The 21,448-nt window shown below is 40.0% G+C and overlaps 1 protein-coding gene across 5 annotated transcripts in view; it reads right to left on the reverse strand.

Moving 5' to 3' along the window:
• The window catches only part of snx29 (sorting nexin 29), a 178,272-nt gene that overhangs the window by 155,788 nt on the left and 1,036 nt on the right, over nt 1-21,448 (reverse strand). For all 5 annotated transcript variants that reach the window (XM_041973898.1, XM_041973897.1, XM_041973900.1 and 2 more), the window contains 12 exons: nt 21,201-21,268; nt 20,259-20,311; nt 19,580-19,704; nt 17,541-17,721; nt 17,261-17,331; nt 14,283-14,540; nt 13,167-13,563; nt 12,305-12,417; nt 12,087-12,183; nt 11,840-11,922; nt 7,530-7,593; nt 6,845-6,973 (listed from right to left, as the gene is read on the reverse strand). In XM_041973898.1, coding sequence (XP_041829832.1) covers nt 6,845-6,973; nt 7,530-7,593; nt 11,840-11,922; nt 12,087-12,183; nt 12,305-12,417; nt 13,167-13,563; nt 14,283-14,540; nt 17,261-17,331; nt 17,541-17,721; nt 19,580-19,704; nt 20,259-20,311; nt 21,201-21,268 — 1,639 coding nt within the window. The remainder of the gene's footprint in view (nt 1-6,844; nt 6,974-7,529; nt 7,594-11,839; nt 11,923-12,086; nt 12,184-12,304; nt 12,418-13,166; nt 13,564-14,282; nt 14,541-17,260; nt 17,332-17,540; nt 17,722-19,579; nt 19,705-20,258; nt 20,312-21,200; nt 21,269-21,448) is intronic.

The following is a 21,448-nucleotide window of genomic DNA, read 5'->3' on the forward strand; positions in this document are numbered from 1 at the left end:
GCGCAGCCAATCCCAGCCAGACAATGACACATGGTGTTTTGCGTACAAAATAGAATAATTACTGCAGCAGGTGACAGCTGTAACACACTGTACAAATATCGGCAGAATTTCAGGGACTTTTTTGTTGTTGTTGTTTTTAAGTGAAACTGAATACATTTACACAGTCTGTGCTGTCAGGTGCAGTGAGAGGACGCACACTGTACCTGCTGCAGACACCTCATGCAGCACATCTTCAACAGCTGCAAGTACAGTATGCTCAATATGTGAAGAGCCAGACTGGAAATAAAGGCAATGATGGCTCCTGCACAATCAATACATCCCATGTCATGATGCTTCTATCAAAACATTTATAAATAAATGTGAAATCATTTGAAAATAGTTTTTAAATGACATATTGTTGTGATCACCTTGACAATCAGTGAAATAAATTCTACTGTGACACGTCTGTGCAATACAACATGACAGATGTAGCTAAACTGCTATAGGATTACATAAATAGAACAAAGGCTTTTTGCCTCTGTCTTTTTCTCACCTGCCTCCATTTTTGTCTTAAGATGTGAATGGTTTTGTTACCTTACCAAATTTTGGTGCACAGCAATTTTCCACCTGTGTCTGTATATGCGCTTGGATCCCACGCAATGTTTTCTAAATGAGACTCCTGGACTACAAAGGCTGACATGGTTTCACTCTGTATCTTCTATCCACACCACCAGCGTTCTTTTGAGTTTGCACCGTCAGTAATTCCACAATACAAACTGACACGCAGCTACTTCCTGTTCTCAATGCTGATGTCATTGTTTTGTCTCATTTCAGTTTGTATACATCCTGTTGGATTTAAGGAAATCTCAATATTTGCAAACAGGAACATTTTTTAGCGTCTCCTTATTAGCTCCCTGTCAAATCCAGAATAGAATTTAAAGTTATTCTACTCATATCTAAAACTCATAGTGACCAAGCTCCATTGGCTCTTAAACATCTCATAGGTCCACAGTTTCCCAGCAGAGGACTTCATTCTCAGACTACAGGTTTTCTTGTGGTTCCTAGAGGTTCTAAAAGTAGAATGTGAGCCAAAACTTTCAGTCCAAAACTTCTCTGTGGAACAAACTTCCAGTTAGTATACAGGAAGCAGACACCCTCTGTACCATCTAAGATTAGGCTTAAAACATTGCTTTTTGCTAAAGCACATCTTTGGGGCTGGCTTAGTTGTGCCTTTGCCATCCCTTTAGTTTTGTTGCCATAGGATTACGGCTGGGATATACTTGTTAGCGACGTACGTATCATGGCTGCCATGCATTTCTAGCATTTGCTTGGCACGTAGAAAGTTCGCGTTGACGCTGACGTGTGCGCGAGTTGCAATATTGACTTGAATGCTGGAGGCACTCGTGAACAAGAGCAAGACAGACCAGAGGTAAACACAATGGTGGATAGTTTTGAAGACTGTCTCTCAGACCTTGTCCGAAACTACCGGCATCTGTATTATTTTTCCTCTTTGTTGCACACTGATAAACACTTGTGACTTAATAGTTGGCAACAAGTTGGAAGTGTTTTCGGGACTGATGCCCCAGAAATACAATGTGACCGGTAGATTGACCTTTTCACTATTTCAGAGTCCACTGTGTACTGGCCCCCTTGCAGTGACCTCCTGTATTGAGCGTTTTGGTCGCGCCGTCCTTCCGTTGTTTGCAGTAAGTTTATACACAAACGTAGTGGAACGTTGACGTGTACGCTGGCGTTCACCGAAAAATAAAAGTATATTAGACTGCTGGGGGACATCCCATGATGTACTGAGCACCACCCTAGTCTCTTTATTCTCAATGTATGAATATTAGGGATGTTAAATTTATTCATTCAGACTGATTTCCAAAATAACTATAATTACAAAGGAAATTTATATTTATCTGAACGCTTATATTTATAGATGAAAAAAGTAGTAATTTGCAGTAATAACTAAAATTGAGGATGCAACACAGTGATGCATCGTAGAATCAAATTGAATAAAATCGTTGACAAGATAACGGTGATCTAATCTAATCATGAGACTAGTGAAGATGCACAGTCCTGATAATTATGTGACATCAACTTGTGTTTCTTTCTCAGCAGGTATCTCTGGATTAGAGGTATGATGCGTGTTGACCCCTCTATTGTGTCCCCATTTATTCTGTCTTCTCCAAACACAAACTGGAAAAGGCAGATGGCTGCCATCCTGAGTCTGGTCCTGATAAAAAAGGGAGTTCTTCCTCTTCACTATCGCCCACCACTCCGTGCATGTTTAGGACAGGGACTATACAATCTGATGGTTTCTTTAGCTGGACATTTTAAGGAATTGGACTAATGTAGATCATAGAATGAATTGTATTTAACTCCATTACAACTGGATAAAACTGAACCGAATTCGATTGTACCTGGACTATAGTATATCTTTAAAATTGTCATGAGATCATTTTATCATGATTATCTGCAACACAAATAAAATTGAATTCAAGTGAATTGAACTTATCCATCAGGAATCCAGCTGGTTCCAAGTTTATTTTCTGATCAACACTGAGCTCAAATGTACAGCCAGAGCCACAAAAACATCTTCGGCAACAAAAGAACAAGAAGTTTTGCAACAGATGGTCTGTTCCCCCTCAGAGCCCAGTCTTCAAAAACATGTAGTTAGTCTGGGATTACAAGACTGTTGAAGGCATATGGCAATTACACAAATGCTGTTTTTTCATTATTATTATTATTATTATTATTATTAGTTCTCTTTGTTCACTGCACTTAACAATGCTGGTACTAATGGGAAAAAAAAAGTAGAAAGAGCAGCACAGTAACCTCTTTGTCTCGTTCTGATCTTATCATCATACTGTGCAGTCAACGGTTCTGCCAGAACAAACATGATAATCAGATTAACTGTGACAAATTCACTCGGTCTCATCACGGTGTTGGCTGTCCTGAAAATAAATCCGTAATTAAACAGATTTTAGGCCTACAAGATATACATTTTGATCCTCTTGCCCAGGTAATAACTCTTGCTGGCTAAAAATTACGAAAAAAAAACCAAGAAGATGCCAAACTCAATGCTTTAAAATAGCAGTTTACAAATCAATAATTGGTAATGATGCTTTCTTATATACAGTTTTTAGGAGGATGTTGACAACAGGCACAACTTCTTGGTGGAATTGGTTGCAACATCAGTTTTTGGGAACTTGTGGGCTGTTGTATGTCAGTGTGTGAGTAATGAGTAGGGGCCATATATTTTCATGTTATATTTGGATTTGGGGGTGAGTAAGGGTCCTGTATATCAGAGTTTTGTGTGTGAGTAAGTCAGTAAGTGAGCAGCATCTCATTTTAGCCTGCACCCGTCTGCGGGTGTGTGCGTCAGCCGGAATCTATCTATGGCGGCTCGCTCATCCTCTGCCACCCCCGCACACAATCAGGCTCAAGACACACACACACACACGTACGTTCGCCTTGTATTTGTATGCCACTTCCTTGAGTTTAGCTTCTCTGCTATCACAAGGAGAGGCTCTAAAATAAGAAGATGAGTGGTGGCATCTTCCTCGAACAACAGGACCATCTGGTGCTGGAGATAAACATTTAACCCGAGCCTCGCTGCTGGCAGCGGCGTGATTCCTCTCAAAGCCGGAGCACGTTGTTGACGTGTCTCAATTAAATCCACAGCGGATGAGTTCCTCAACTTGTTGTCAGTCAACAAGTGAGCCAACAGCCCACTCAGGTGTTAAAAACTGGCTCCCGTTTTACCTGTTCTGGAAAGAAAAACTAAATCACAAAGAATTGTGGCAGAAGTAGCTGCTGGTAGTCTCTTTCCACTGAATGATGGTGACAGCTTTCAGCCCTCGTTTAGTAGCTCACAGCACCTTTAGGAGTATTTATAGCTGCTATTGATTGAGATAGATTTGGTGAAGAAGGAAAAGCAACACTTGAGAATTAGCAGCAGACTACAGAACAGACTGTCTGTTTGGTTGTGCAGAGATGTGCACTGTATGCCATGGTCACTAGCAAGTAATGCTTCGCTGCCTGTACACTCATTACTAGTACTCTCTCCTCATTTACACTCTGTTAAAGTGTGAACACAAACAGCATCCTGTATTAAAAAAAAAAAAAGCTAAAACAGCTGCCGCTATCCTTTCCAAAAAACAAACCCATCAGCTTTAGCAATCCCTGAACATGAGTCACTCGATCAATCCTAGATGGTGGCTTGACTTCCTGTAGGAGGCTACTATGTGAGCACAGACTTGCTGGGGCTTTCTGTTTAGACTGCTGAGAGATGACTAATGGTTCATCTAAAAGGCTCAAGGATTGACTGAAGACTCCGGGCTTATGGCCAATATACCATGGAAGCTGAGGTGACGCAGTCCACTTTCAGGGAAACTGCAGGTGGTTAATTATTGGGATAGAACTGTGAGTATTTATGGTGTAGGGAAGGAAATGGAACACAATAACAATGAATAGTGCAACATTTCCTACTTTTTTCTGACATTAATCCTCCAATTCTTAAAATCTCAAGTGGATTAAAAGTTGATATGCCCTCTTAACACTGATTTAGGCACAAATTTAGTTCAGTTTCCTTTTTGTGTAAAGTGGGGTAGCAATAATTACTGTGATTATGTGTAAAACAGTGAAGCAGCTGCAGCAGGTATGAGGCACAATCAGCAGCAACACGGCGGCTTTAATTACAGACAAGAGGTTGTTCTGGGCTTTTTTAGCTTTAACCCAGCTCTGTCGACTGAAAACTCTTCTCTTTAAATGTATGGATCTACAAAGCAAATAAAAGGCGCTACAAACAGGCTTAAAAAGAAGCTAACAAGCCTAACAAGGTGCAGCATCTTTGACCACAGATATTCAAAAAGGTGCAGCTCAACATAAAAACTGTGTAGCACTAAAACCATCATTGGTAAAACCAGGTGCAGTTAATTAAGTGGAAGCAGACAGCTCATGCTCAAACCTGATTGGCTTAGAGCACAAGGGGCGGAACCCAATAAAGGCTCAAATCTGATTGGCTCAGAACAAAATCTGCAGCGAAAATATCAATGGAATTAGACAAATAAGAAATAGTATGAGGAAATTATAAATAAATTAAACATAAAAAAAGGTTTAATTTATATGCACAAAATAAATATATAAAATATGATGAAATAGCTTTTGTCTTTCCTCATTTATTTATATGTTTCTTTGTTGAGTCTTCATTTATTGTTTTTTTTTTGTTTGTTTTTATTTTTTTAATGCCACTTTAATCATTTCATAGCCATCAGCCTCACCCAGAAACACTGACCACTTAATTTTTTTTCTAAACCTAAAAACTAAAATTAGTGTAACTGTACATTAAACTCAACCTGTTTGTCAAAAGCCTACTCATGACTTCCACCATAAATTAGAGTTTATTAGAGTGAACTGCAAACTATCAGTGCTGTAATTGGTTGTTAGCAGATATGAGGTAGTGGAAGACAGATGGACAATTTGCGCATATATAGACATGTTAGTTCAGCAGCTACTTCAAAGACTTTAAATACAGTGATTGTTTAGATTATTTTGTGGCAACTAACACATGGAACAAAGTAAAAATAATTTTTCTTTGTTAACCAACTGTCCAAAATCAAAAACATACCAGCGGGATTTTCTGCGTGTTCTTTTTTTTACTTCATAATTTACAAATGTTTGGACACCCTTGTTAACCTTGGCTTATTAAACTCACATCTAAATTTGCTTGTTAGATCTTAATTCTGTTCTTTTTAGGAAAGAGAAATTTTCCCAAACATCAGCAGCTTCTCAAAGCGGTTGCCTCAAAGTCTGAATGAAATTAAAGAAATAACTGGTGCCCGCAAAGCAGAAGAAGACTGGAAGAAGAAGGCAAACAGTTCTCTGGCACCTCTTTCCTCAGATTGTTATGTAACAGAAATGGTGGAGGCGTATACGAGGCCAGGAAAACTTGGTACAATTATACCTCAGCTTCACTGTGAATGGACTTCAGGAAGACTTTCCGCCATCCTCAAAACAAAATTCAGCATCAGGCAAAAGGTTCCTCACAAAGAAGGTCTGATCATACTTTAGGCTGGCATTATAACCAGAGACACAGAGTTTAATACACTTACAGAAAGAAAATAGATGTCTACAAATACTGGGACCAAACATCAGACCATCTTAAATAAAACTTAAGTGGGAAGAAATATTTTTCAAATCATGGTTGTAAACACAAACTAAAACCATAATAGGAAAAACTCGAGAGCTCAGTTTAATTTTACACAACTGGAAGCCTTTAGCAGGAAGACGGGCTGGACCAAAGGAAAAAGAAAAAAAACATCTTAATCAAGAACTGAAAAACTACAAAAGGTTTTTACCAGCTGTGAAACTTGCCAGAAGGATTGCTACTGAGTACTGAATGTACTTAGTGTCCTAATCTTTGCTTTGGGCTGCTTAAAATATTCAAGAAATGTGCCATCTTTAACCCTCTGCCTTTTGAAATCAGGTTGTCTTGTAGTCACAATGTTAGACAGTCACAGGAAGTTTAACTGATTGTGTGTGTGTGTGTGTGTGTGTGTGTGTGTGTGTGTGTGTGTGTGTGTGTGTGTGTGTGTGTGTGTGTGTGTGTGTGTGTGTGTGTGTGTGTGTGTGTGTGTGTGTGTGGATGGGAGGGGGGGGGGGGGGGTCAAATGTTTTAATCCCTCTAAAGTTCAAAGCAGAACAAAAATGTGGTTGTCATGTCGACAACAGCTGTTCAGAGTGGATTTATAGGTTCAGTCGAATCTTAAAAATCTTGGCACACGCTGCTTTAATATCTTCAAATTTACTAAACAGGATTTAATTATGTATGAATGTGGAGTACATCCCAGCTGTGTCTTACCTGGCCAGCGCCTGGACCTTGGCTGCATGTCTCTCCTCCAGCTCTGCCAGCTTCTTCTTCTGCAAATCAGTTTCCTGCCTCAGGCCTGCTGAGTGCTCCATCTCCCCATCTAACAGACTGCGAAGAGACCTGCGGATCACATGCCAGAGTAATTAAATAACACTGGTTTCTGTTGCATCATGTTCAAGTGAAACTCTTATCCTTTAGACATAATCCTTGACTAAATGTTAGCATTCTGATGATGTTATTTTCATGAACTGATTAAATACCACTTTAACAGAAATGCAGACTGAGAAGCTGAATCAAATTTAGCTCTGATGGAAAACACTTAATCAACACAAATCTGTGACTGCATCTCCTTTAATACCCTAACTGCAGATCATACTCTTTCATGAAAATCTAAATGCTGCTTGGCAGAAGATTCACATTATTTCTGATTAGCTGCAGAGGTACATTAACATAACACCATATTTTTTTTTTTATTGCAACAGGAATGTAATTAAACTGATTTACAATTTTGCACATCTTTAGCATTTGTTAAACTAGAGCAAATTCAAATCTCTGCATGGTTATAGCTTGAAACAGTTTGCTGCCCCAAGTCAATGCTAAAACATACAGAAAACCACTTCTCTAGGAGAAAAAGGTAATTTCCCCTTCCAGTCTAAGTGTGTTTATAGTAACGTACGCATTTTGTTCCTCCAGCTCGTCCTTCCTGTTCATCATGGCTACAATGGCCTGACGCAGCTCCACTGAAAAGGACAAAGACCAACATTAGAGTACTTCAAATACAAAGTATGCACAGAAACGAACAGGAATATGAATAAACCAATAACCTACAGACTAATCATATTTTAGATTTGACCAAAGACAAAAGGATCAGATAAAAAATCAATGATTCTTATATTTACTTTCACTACTTTCAATGCAGACGGTACAAAACTAAGACATTTCCCATTTGTCTCATTGCCTCATTTGTTAATATACACTTACTGGACAATTTATTAGATACATCTTCCCAAATGCTTGTTGACACTAATATCTAATTATCCAATCACATGGCAGCAACTCAAAGCGTTTAGTCATGCAGACATGGTCAAGACGACTTGCTGAAGTTCAAACTGAGCATCAGAAAGAGGAAGAAAGGGGATTTAAGTGGCTGTGAACATGGCATGGTTAATGTCAGAGGTTGAAGGAGAATGTGCAGACTAGTAGGAGATGATAGTAAGGCAACAGAAACTCAAAAGAACACTGGTTACCACCAATGTACGCAGGATATTGTCTCCTAATGCACAATACATCTAACCTTGAAGCAGATAGGCTACAGCAGCAGAAGACCACACCGGGTGCCACTCCAGTCAGCTAAGAACAATTTCAGCTTTTTAGCAAAGATTTTTTTTTTCCAAATTATACAATGAGTATCCATACCAAGAATAACTTGAAAGCTCCAACTGTTTGCAGAGCAATAACTTGGAAATTTAATAAAAACCACTACAACATAATTAGTTTCTATTTTCATTTTTCTTAAATTAAGTTTTCTGATGTGAGTTTGTAAAACGAACCCCTTTGTAATGCTTTTTTTTTTTATCATTTCTTACTTAAATGTTTTGTAAAAGTTCCAAAGAAATTATTGTATTAAGGTGGACATCAATAAAATCTTTGGAAGTTACGATAAAACCTTTAAAACTTTTAAAACCTGAAGAACTCCATTGAGGATGGCTGCGAAATGATGGCAAACTGCGCCAAAACGGCCATTTTGGAGACCTCGTCTGAACTGTTAGTATTAAAACCTCTTAGAGTTGGCCTTTGCAGAGATAATGTTCACACATTGTACTGTGATTTGATAGAGATTTAGAGCTACAGTTGCATCATTACTAAAGGATGATGGAACTCTCTTTGTGACTGTACTTAAATTTTTCACGTTAAGAAAATGTGCTCCTTTTTTTTTTCTTACATCCCTCAAAACCAACTCCAGTTACCCAGCCTGTGCCACCGATCAGAGCTGCCGAGTTCTCATGAATTGATGTTGATGTTTTCACTTAATAAAAAATATGCATGTATGGAGAATTTTTGCATACTATGATAATAAATTATGTTTGCTCTTTCACACTGACAAGAATGAATTGCTGAGTACTTCAGACTTTGCAAGAATGTCCACAGTGTTCATTTTGTTCTCCACTTCTCTTAACAAGACATCATCATCAGCAGTTTGATTCCAAATTAAACTTTTGACCCGACACTAAACAAACTGTTAAGGGACCACCAAAGCTATTACAATATTTTCCTGAGGGAGGGGCATGCCAAAGCAACGGAGGCAGCAGCTGTTGAGATATTTCACTCTCATAGTCAACACAACCCATTTTCAACCCAACTAAGAAAGATTTCTTAAAAAAATTGACATATTAATTGCAAATGAATATAGTATTATAATAACTCTATGATGCATTTGCATCATGTGTCTCTGCAAACTTGCAATTTGCAATTCTGAGCATCTTTTCCAGGCTTAAAGCATCAGGGTGCAAGCTGTGAGAGAGCTGCTGGGTGATGTTAATCTCCATCCTGATATTAAGGATAGATTGGGGCCGAGCTGTGTGGCGGTGATGGTGACTCATCTCCACAGTTGTGGTACATTCACATGTTCACGTGAAGGTTTCCAAGCTAGGACTTATGAAAATAACAGCTAGAAAACAAGGAGTTTGTCTACCCTGCAGACATGAGACCACAACACTATTTTTGACTATTATCACAGGGCGTCAATGTAGACCCAGATACAAGTAGGTCTCCTCCAGCCCCGAGCTAAGAGCCATGTTTGGGGGAAAAGAGGAGGAAGACTGTGATGACGAGTGCAGCAGGGAGGACAAAAGCAGAATTCCATTATCTCTGTTGCTCTGTTCTCCACATCAGCAGGACAGAAATAAATGTGACCTTTAGTCCGACCACGCGTTCACAGCGGGTGCCACAGACGAGCCATTAGGGACTTCAGTCGAGCCAGACGCCCCTCCTTCCTCGCAGGAGGACGTGAGTAAATTACAGCACAAGTGTGTTGATGTATGTATGCATGTACCGTTGTGCTCATGCATCAAAGAGGCACTTTTTTTTTCTTTTTTTTACAGGAAAAGACAGCGTCTATATGTGCTGTCACATGCTGCAATAATAGGTGCATTAGCAGAGAGCCAGGCCTCGTAATCAGTGCCTTGTGAATCACAGACTCCATACTTGGCAATCAATGGACTGCTTGGCCTCACACGCTGTCAAATCCAAAAGGAAATCACTAAAGCAAGACCTCCTGCTGAACACTCCTTCCTCTCTCACGCCATTTTAACCCCACACAACTTGAAAAAAAAATCTATCAAGGTTTCAATGAATCTTGGATTGTGATCGGAAGTCGGTGCAACATCCTATGAAAGATAAACGTTTGAATGCAAGTCTGTATTTACAAAATCATGAGAGGGGCAAACAATGATGGAGACTGTTATTGCTGAAGCAAGGAACAGATTGTAAATAAATATTGCAATGATTTTTACAAGTGTGTCAACATGTAGCCAATCAACAGCTGTATTTAACTTCTGACTCATTTCAAGTATTATGCATTTTGTGTGACACTGATAACAGGTTCCTTTAATTGTTACCTTTATGAAGATTAGAGGAAAATGGGGTTTATGCTTCAGGTGACTGCAATGCAAATTATGTCTTACTTGCACGCAGGTGAAATCTACAGTGAAATGTTCTTATAAAGTCAACGCATTATCAATTTGTCATGTTAGGTGCAGTGAAAGTATTCTCCTTCGAGTCTTCTTCCTCTGTGGTTTTTAGATATTTCTCTGAACAACTCTGCACAGATCCCTGGAGAATCACTGCTTTGGGTTCGGAGAGCAGGTTAGACGAAGGGAGTCAGAGAAACGAAGACTAGGAAAGACAGAAAATCCAGGTCTTTTATTCAAAATGTAACCAGTGTAGTCAATGTCACCACTGCCTCTGTCAGAATGGATTTCCCCCTGGGTGATGTGAGCGAGTTTAAGATGGTTTTTGCTCTATATAACACACTAATGAAGCACTGTTACAATATTTCAAGGTTTACTCTGAATTAAAACACTGTTTTCTCTCCTACTATGATCGTTTGTGACTACACCCTGTGATCTGACCCTGTGATCTGTTCTCATCAAGTGCAAACAGACAGAAGATGGTGCCTTTCTTTCTTTCTCACAAACAGAAAAAAAATCATTCAAACAGCAACCATCTGAGAAGCTGAGGGTTTTAAGCTCCGATCAGCTCTGGGGCTACAACTGCACGCCAGGCAAGAGCCGAAGAAATCTGACGTCACAAATCTGATGTAAAGTGAAGACATTCACACAACTTTTCACAAGCAAGATCCTTGAAGAGGAGCAAATGAGTCCACACATACAGTAAATACAGTAACATGTCCCTACACTGGACCAACAGCGCCACCTGCTGGATCATTTGATACTGTGGAAAAAATATCAGAAAAAAGAATTTTTTTTTTTTTTTTGGCACAGGATTTTGAAAAACTGTACCTGCAAAAGGAAAACAGGTTTTGATTCAAGTTTGATTTCATTGGCTCCAGGCTAAAGGTGATGAGGAAACTCCAAACAATGACAAAGGAATTCATTACCATCACAAGCCTCTTGTATAACCTAAAACCTGACCATCTTCTGGTAAACCTGAAGAGGAACTGATCATGTAAGCAGCAAATGCTGCAGTAGTGTTTGAAGTAAATAATTTGGAGGTCAGATCAAAATGATAATAGGTTAAGTCCCTGTTTGTTTTTGTTTCTAAAATTTGACCACGATTTTACAGAGCTATCCCACTGAAATGACTGAAGTCCTGTTGGAAAAAAAGAACACCGTTTTGATGATGGCTTACATGCAGCAGGATGAATCATTACACAGAACAGGTTTGGAAAACACACACACTCAACCAGAAGAGCAAGAAGTAGCCAGAAATGGTGACAAAGCAGATGAAAAAAGAAGACATCCTCACCCACTGTCATGGACTCTGGCAGACCAGATGTTGGCAGCACACCGGAGAGTGGAGCAGGCTGCACTGGTGGACTGGACTCCATACTGGTGCAGATGAAGGGAAGAACGGAGTACTGTTTGAATGATTTCATCTTCTGTTTTTTCTTATAAAGTATAAATCTGCAGCACTTTTTGCCTCCAAGTAGGCTCTCAAACTACAGAAAACTGATAGTAATCCTCATTATTCCTGAACACAAAGATCGGCTTACTTGAAAGTCAGCTGTGATCTGCTGCTCTCACAGTTTTCAACCGATCCTGTTGACTCACACTGAACAGGAAATGCAGCTGTGTCCTCCACAGAGCTCACTGAGACAAAATGGAAGTGAAAGTGAAGGTGCAGGCAGAGAAAGTACCTACGATTCCAACTGAATAGTTGGGCAACTGTGGAAAGATTTTACTCTGTTCCATAAAGGTTAGGCTTTGGTACCTGGTTGAGAGTCTGTGGGGTTCAGGGGAATCAGAATGTCTGAGGTGGTCTGATTGGCCATGACCTGCACAGGACTCCACGTGGACACACTGGACAGACTGCCCACCACCAATCTGATACAAGACAAAGGTGACCACAGTCAGTTTTTGCTTTCATTAACTTGTTGCCAATGTTTTCCTTAGTTTGTCTTCTTACAGGTGCTCTAGATGATTGTCTGGTTTGTTTTCTTGGGCTGTAAGATGTTTTCTTTTAAGTTTATTTACAGGTGTAGGTGTTTCCATTTTTATTTTACAGTTGTTGCTTTCTGTCGTGGTATTTTTGTCTCATTTTTCTTCTCTTCACTCTTTCCTTCTCTCTTCTTCTCACACTCCCCCTTTCTCTATGATTTCCAAGCAGATTACAGGACGTATACTTGCAAATTACTAACATCTGCAGAAAATAAAAGTGATACTGAAGTTTATTCGACTCAATCCTGTAACATTTTCTTAATGTTGTATCTGTTGTATTTGTTTTTTGGGTCATTTTAGTCATTTTTGGGGAATATCTTCATTTAGCTGTGAAGCAAAAATGCAATTTGCACATTAAAGTGAGACATAACACAAACATTGATGGTCCTTGGCCTGTTTTCTAAAAGGAAACACTTTTCTATCTTAGTCATCAACTGCAGCAGCAAATCATTTCACAGCTATTAATAAAATGACAGACTGAAACAAAAACATGGGTGTTCTGTGTTTTTTTTTGTTTATTTTAGTATTTTTATGTTTTTTTAATAATTATCTTGTTTAAGTCCTGAAACACCATTCTGCCTCCTTTAAATCTCATAGAAATCATTTGTACAAGTCAAAAAAGACGTTAAACTCACTGATCATTGGGGATCTTTTCTTCCTCCTGGGTTTGTCTTCTGGGTTTGTACATCTCTTCCTCTTCCTCCTCCTCTTCATTATCTATGCTCTTTCTGTCAGGCAGGGGAGGTGTGGGAGTTGTGCGGCAGGGATGGGGGGAACCCACCCAGTTGACGATGCCCGGCTCTGCCAGGCCATTCAGCGTGGGAAAATCTGAGAAGGCCGGCTCCAAAGGGTCTATCCCTTCCTCAACGCTGCTCTGAGCCGGGGCGGTGTGACTCTTCCTCATCCCACTTGCTTTTAGAGAGTCTTCCTCTCCTTCCTCCTCATCCTCTGCCCCTCCATCCAGATCATCATCAAAGGAAATAATGTTGGTGATCTTCTTTTTCCTCCGACGCTCCTTCCTCAGTCCTGAATCTGACGGGAGAAGGATAGAAACGGGCTGAACAAACCTTCCCTATGTCAACCATTCATTTAACCTTAAGTTTATTGCAGCCTTGATTTAACATCCTACTAAAAAATCCACTAAATGTCAGGTCCCTCTACTCATTTTTTTTTGCACCACAGAAAGCAACAAAGCAGACCTGTCCTCTTTCACCAGAATGACTCCACTACAAACAACATACTTATTCATGCACCTGGATTATTTCCTGGCAACAAAACAGGAGAGAAGCAGATCTTCTATCTTACTAACAGCTTCACAGCTCACAGAGATAAAAAAAAAATCAATCCAAAGCTAATTTGGCTGCAGGTCTCAGACACAGGGTATTATTCTGTCTCTTTGGGACAAGACAAATGTAATCAAAAAGATAAATTGTATACTGAAAATTTAACCTGCTGCATTATCTAAAACGCAGTTTTCAATCAGATTTAAAAAAATAAAGAAAGAAGAAGTCTTTTCTTCTGTCTCTCTTCTTATAGGAAGCTGGCTGTGAAATAGCAAATTTTCTGCCAGTGACAAACCTCAGCAGCTCGCATTTAATTTACATCCATTCCAGTGGAAAGATTTAGCACCACAGAGTTAAAATTTAAAACCCTATTAACCAATAATGAAAAGAACATAAGGAGAGAAAAAGATATGGTTCTTCAGGAAAGACGATGTACAACAGGGAGAAGAAAAAAAAGCTGCTTCCTACCAGCAGAGGTGCTGCGTGGCAGGACGGGTAGTGGGTCCGAGGCTCCGTCCACTCTGGGGGTGAAGCCAGGCACTACGGCCGTGGCGGTGCTGATCTCTCGCAGCAGGCTGCTAACGCCCTGAGTGGACTCCTTCCAAAGACTGCCTATGCCCTGTGTGGACTCCTTGAGGAGGTGGGACACTGATGAGCCTCCTCGTGTTACGCCACCGTTCAGGTCACTGTTGTCGATGTTGATGGCAAACAGGATCGAGTTCAAACCTGAGAGCAGCGAGAGGAAGAGATAACCAAAGAAGAAATTACACATCAAGCCTGATAAGTTTTTGAACCTCAACTAAGTGTTTGAAAAGCATTTCTGCTTTACACAGTGAAACCTAGATTACTTAAAATGACTCAGGCTGTCTGAAAAAAAAGAAGGGGGGTAAAAAAGCAGAAAATCAGGGGGATATATTCTTAATATTCAAGAGTTTGTGTTGATTCTAGCCAGGCTTGTCAAAACTTAAATGGAAAGAGCATAGCTGTGAACACAAACGCTGCTTCAGTGGTTCGTAAATCCAGTCAAGTTTAACAGGTAAGCTGGAAAGTAAGAAAGTAAGGCAAGTTACAGCTGCTTGCATGAACCAACTTCAACTAGACTGAAAATGGAGCAGTGATGCTACACATCAAAACCCTGAATTCTTAGATTTTAACCTAGTTCTGCTGTTTTAGATCTTAAACACTAATGGAGCAAAGGGAAAAAATAGAAAAAAAAGAAGCACAGCTCAACCTGAACACAGAATAAAGCCTCCTATGGGCCCCCTATGTCAGTTCAGTTAAGGACAGCTGTGGCTCACTGCTATTACACATTGCCGAGGCATTCAGGGGGTCCAGTTTGGTGGGTTCAGAATTGGATCTCTGCTTTTTGCAGATGATGGGGTTCTGTTTGCTTCATCAGGCCATGAGCTTCAATTCTAACTGGAGAGATTCCCAGCTGAGTGTGAAGGCTGGGATTAGGATCAGCACATCGAAACCCAAGACCATGGTCCTCAATCAGAAAAGGGTGGAGTGCTCTCTTTGGGTCACGAAGTATCTTGGGGTCTTGGAGCACGAGATCAACAGGCAGATCTGTGCATCATCTGCAGTGATGCAGGCTCTGCATCGGTCTGACATGGTGAAGAAGAAGCTGAGCCAAAAGGCAAAGTTCTTTTACCGTTTCTACCCTTACCTATCCTCATCAGTCGTGGGTCAAGACTGAAAGAATAACATCACGGATACCTCCAAGAAACCTCCACAGGGCCTCTCCCTTAGGGATGGAGGCCATCCGGGACGGGCTTAGCGTAAAGCCACTGCGCCTCACTATCAAGAGGAGCCAGATGAGGTGGCTCGGACATCTTGTTAGGATGCCTCCTGGACGCCTCCCTGGTGAGCTGTTCTAGGCACGTCCCACAAGGAGGAGGCCTTCAGGCAAAGACCCAGAACATGCTAGAGGGAGTGTCTCTCAGCTGGCCTGGGAATGCCTTGGAATTTCCCCCGATGTGCTAAAAGAAGTGGCCAAGGAAAGGGAAATCTGGGCTTTACTGCTCATGCTGCAGCCACCACAACCCAACATCTGATGAGTGACAAAAGATGGATGGGTGGTTATTTAATAGTTAACTTGATGAGGCTTTTAAGCAATACCAACATCCTGGCATGCTAAGTCCATGTATACAAAAAATCCACTTTTCAACCTGGTTATCACATACATAATATTTTTTGTGTGCTACAAGACATACAGCAAACCATTCATCAAAGCTATAGTTATGCTTTGAACCTGCTGAGCACCACCTACAGGTTGAAAAGGTCAAACTGCTTTTTTACAGGGTGAGACTGTTGGGACTGTGTGGGAGGGATTGTATTGCTATTTTCCATACAGTGTGAGACATAGATGAAAAAAGAAGCCAGCACATGCTACAAGGAAAAATTAGCTGAGGGCTAGTGGTCACTCATAGCAGCTTCTGCAAAACTGTCTGCTAAAGCAACCATGTGTTAGCAAACTAGCCACACATTAGCTAGCTAGCTAGCTAGTAGACACTACCAAGAGTCTGAGCAGGTAAAAGCCGGACTAGCAAGCGCCCGCTACAAGCTCTTCTAGTGGCTAGCAATGTGAGTAGGACAAGATTAGTATATTCATAGACTCCCCTTTACTGAATGAGGTATAATAAAAGTGAAGTGTCCTATTTAAGCTATTTTATGATAATTTCTCTCATGCTAACTGGATGCAAAATTACCATTATTTTCTTCCACGTTTATGCTAATATTGTAACAACATGTGGATGGAAAGTTTTCACTTTTATTGCATGTTTTGGGGGGGGGTTATCAATAAAACTAGTATTGAGAGCTGTTGTTCCCAACAGTTCTAGTGGGCAGTCTCATGTAATCTTACGACTGATCGTATGAGTGATCCTACAAGTTTTGGCACCCATTTGCTTCAGAAGCTCTCCACAAGAACAGAGAAATTAGTTAATTTTCTCTGTTCTTGCAGAGTATATACAGGACTTTCCTCCCACTCTTCTAGGCAGTAGGACATAAGCTCAACACGTCTGTACTCTGGATTTCCTTCATGGTGACTATTTGCTTGTTGGTTACCTATCTGATCAAGGCTATTTGCTCCTGGCAACTTAGTTTAGCTGAGAAGTTAGATCTAAGAAATGAGTAAATGTTTCTTTTTCAGAATGATGGAGGTTTTTGTAATGGATGGTCACATATCCTTTAGTGTCTTGACAAAATCTTGTCTCCTTGGTCCATAGGCAGTTTACCTAATCTCAAATCTTGGTTTTCACTCTGATATTTATCCTTAAATTATAATAATTAGACAGGTTTGTGCCTTTTCTATTGACTTTATTCAAATACACAAGTTACAGAAGCAGGTTATGAATACATATATACTCCATTTTAAGATGCATCTGAAACATCTCAGCAAAATTTTCAGTCAGCACATGTGTAACCTTTAAAAACAAACTTACCTGCAGCCATTGTGGGAAGCATACTTGCTCTCTCTTCATCAAGAATAAAGGCCCAGTCTTCATAATAAGTTCTACACAAAAGAGAAGAAGCACCGTTACATCTGAAGAAGTCCTACATACCTGAACAACTTCCAGCATTAACTGTAAAGGCAAAGAGGACCTATGAAAGCCCAGACCCAAAACTTATCATGCTTTATAGATACAAATATACTTGATACCAATGTCACTGAACAACAGCATAAAAGGTGAGTGTGATTCAGCATAATTCAGCTCCACTAACCCCAGACGTGGGCGGTCAGCCAGCAGTGTATGAAGGTAGCGCTCCAGCGAGTGCTCATTGAGGGCGCAGCGCAGCCATGCACGACCCCGGCCCAGCTCTGAGGAGATGTGGCGTAGGGAATAGAAGCGCTGGAGCTCATGGCGGTTCAGATGCTCCTTCACATAAAACCAGAAAGTCAACTCTGGTGGGAGAAAAAAATGAAAGAAAGAAGTCAATTACAGGAAAAATATGGGTAGGAGGAAGGCCCAGAGAGGGAGAAGAAAGTTAAAGAAAAAGGAGTAAGAGGAAAAGGCGTAAAGACGAAGAGAATTAACTCCAGCTCATTTTTTTAGAACAAGTTTTCTTAGGTTAAAGAACAGGTTTACAAAGTCAGGAAATATCCACACCTCCTGTTTCCTTCTGTTAATAAGCTCTAACCTTATAACTCTTAAATTTATTTTCACTCATAAAACAACAACTGAAAGGTAAAAAATATATATTTGGGTCTGCTTTTCTGCATTAAAGTTTTCCGTAGTGTGCGGTAATTTGGAAGAAGCATTATGCCAGTCATTTACATACAATTACAGCATGACCTCAGAATAAAGTGTTAAAAATATGACTGCTATTCCTGGCTTTGTTAGAGGACTTGGCATCATTAGGGAGCTCCAAATCCATGAGTTCAACCACAATCCTGTCTTCTAATTGACTGTGAAATACAGGAAAAACGTCAGATATGCTAATGCTAATGGTTAGAAGTCATGCATTGCTCCCCCATTTGAAATTAACAACCATGCCGGACTTCAATAAGACACAGTAAAAGCTATTCAGTATAATGTGTAGCTAATGTCTCAACCAGCATACTGGTCCCTGCTTTTCCCATGGCTGCACAGTCATGTGAAAATGAAAAGACATTCTCTCAATTCTAATATTTCAGATATCAGAACACAAGGTAAAAACAGCAACAGGACATATTGCTCTATGTCATCATTAATTTAACTAAACCAAAATGCAGAAGCAATGTGTGATTTAACAGTTTGTAGAACCAACTTAGCAACAATAAGGTTTGCAGTGATTGTTTATGCATAGCATTTCAGTCAGGTTTAAGGTCTGGGCTGGCTTGATGCAGTTTTAGCTAAAGCTTTAGCTGATGGACCAGCACTAAAAAAAACAAAAAAAAACAAAAAAAAACTTGGTGTCAACTTAATGACTGCAAGGTATCCAGGTCCTGTGGTGCAGCACTTGCTTTTTTATGTAAACGATGCAAAAGTAAAAGGGCGTCTACAAGTAACAAGAGTCCTCCAGCTTTTTCATTTTTACCCCGAGGATGTGGAGGGTGCTATTCTTAGTCCCATATATTCTTGGCACTCCGAAGCATATTTGCAGCTAAGACTATATAATAGGTTTCTTGTATTGCAGCCTCTGCATTTGTAGTAAATAGTTATTTGGTCCACATCCAACCTTTTAAAACCAAAGTCTCTCCAGACAAACGACACAACTTCTTTTTGCAGTAAAAGTTCTTCTGTATCATCATCTTCAACTAAAACATCTACTAGAGCTTCAATTTTTTAAACATTCTCCAATTGGCACCTCCAATAACACAGGTGCTCTGTTGTATACAAGTTTCCACTGAATTATTCCAGATCAATCATTTCAGGTTCTTCCGCATGCTATTGGTTGTTTGGGATCTTGACTGGTATTTAAAAAAGAAAAAAAAACATATTGGCTTTTAAATACATTTTTTTTTTTTTTTTTTTTTTAAAGACATAGAAGCAGAAGAAAAAAAAAAAAGAACACGCGAATATACTTGATCTGTATCTAAAAAGGGAATAGAGGCCAGAGTCTTATCACACTAACTGATCCACAAGTTTCAACATGTGCAGAGAAAGTGAAAAGAAGAAAATACTCGCTGGTCTAATAGACTAGATGTTTCCATGCACACATACACACACATTTCCTAACCTTCCATGTCCTTCCAAAAATAAACCAATCTCCTCTGCTGCTAGGTCAGGATTCTATGCTCTGCACAGTCCAAGGTAACTGCTGCAATAAGACATTCGTACCTGCTTCCGTCTTACTGCTGAAGCCTGCAGCCTGCTTAAGAGCAGCAGCAGTGAGGGCCAGACCTCTGCTCTTCCTCAGGCCGTGCTGCAGCACCGCCTCAAACTGGGCACACAGGCAGATCACCCTGCAGGCACAGGGACACGTAACCAATGTGAATAATACTTACACAGCAATGTGAAGGACTGCAACTACACCTGACAGTTTAACCCAGCAAGAAGTAACTACCAGACTAAAGTTACAATCTAAGATGTATTTATGTTATCAGAGTGTAAATTTAGCTCTACTGAATCAATTAAAAAGGCATTGATGAATTTTTGCTGGATACTAAGCAGAAGTTGTAATCAATGGTGGTGCTACAAGCTCAAAATGAAATCCAACCAGCACAGGATATGAAATTTTGATCAAATAATACTTTTTGCTGGCATTAAACTCTCATAACTCTCGTAAAACATGGCTGAGGTCTAATTTGTGAAACATTTGTACAAGCCTTCCTTTGTAGAACAGCATTAATATCATTAAACTGAATATTATCACTGCTTAGATGAGGGATTTCACTTTGAAGAAAATGATCCTCAGATGGGACATATCGCTGGATCGCTCTACAAAAAGAGGCTGAAGGTGACGCCACCAGATAAAACACAGATAAGGGCGAATGAATCTCTGGTTAGCTTGTCTTACCTACTGTCTGAGTCTGTGGCAATCTCCTTTCTTCCTCCAAAGCGAATCTGGCACTGGGAAGATATGAGGGGAATGATAACAGCTGCATATAAAATACTACTTTTCCCCTGTGCTTGCCTGCTAGGGTCTAAAAGCTCCCCTGCACACACATTTCTACATTTCAAGACTTAATTCACTGCTGTATACACAGAATAGAGTCTGTTTCTTTTAAGGGGGGGCAGGTTGGTATACTAGGGAGGATATTTGTAAGATCAGGTTTGCCAGGCTTGTGGATAAAGTTTTAGAATTCTGATTACACTCAGAGAAAATGGATTTAAATCAAAACAAAGGCCACAAAATGACAGAAATCATTGGATTGGGTTACATTTAATCAGCTTAAAGCTCACTATGAGCTTCCTGTTTCCATTTTATTAATGTAATATGATGCAAGACATAATAGTCACAGAAACCCACTTTTGAGATCTATTTATGAAATTTGTGGCTTTGTTTTTCTTTATTTTGGTGCTTGGAATTCTTTGATTTGCAGCACTGGAATCAGTTTTGGTGCTACTTTCTCTGTCTTTGTGTGTGAAGATCCATCAAACCATATCTGCCTCAGTTTCACTGCTAAAAACAAACAAATCTTCCATTCTGCTCATTTTTTTTTTTGCCATCCACCCAACATGTTTGCACTGAATTCCACAGAAGATCAACCCATCAAAGCTGTGAGCAGAGCTTAGTTTTACTTCCTCTGGTGTTCATTGGTATAAAGGAACTAAAACATGCCAGGGCACCGCAAACTGTGACCAGTGTCAGGCATCACTCTAAAAATGTCTGATCAGCTGTAGATTATCTGAGACTCTGTTTATCTATAATTATTTATAAAAGAGGCTCAAATGTGAATTACTTACAAGTACTATGCTAGTTTTAATTTCAATAACACACAGATGACATGATACTCACCTGTTTTACAGCATCCAGCAGCCTCTCCAGGAGGTGCTGTCTCTTTGTATCGCTCTGCTGCTGAGTGCCTATGGAGGGGAAACAACACCCATCAATGAGGGGACAGGGCCAATGACCATATACACTCAATTAACCCAATATTACAATATCACCATCAATTATTTGTAACTAAAAGTACAGGAAGGAAATGAACTGGCTAACGAGAAATGATAGAACTGCTGGGCTCTAGTTACTCCAGGAAGTGCTGG

This window comes from Melanotaenia boesemani, chromosome 21 (genome assembly GCF_017639745.1).
Source record: "Melanotaenia boesemani isolate fMelBoe1 chromosome 21, fMelBoe1.pri, whole genome shotgun sequence".
In the NCBI taxonomy this organism is placed as follows: Eukaryota; Metazoa; Chordata; class Actinopteri; order Atheriniformes; family Melanotaeniidae; genus Melanotaenia; species Melanotaenia boesemani.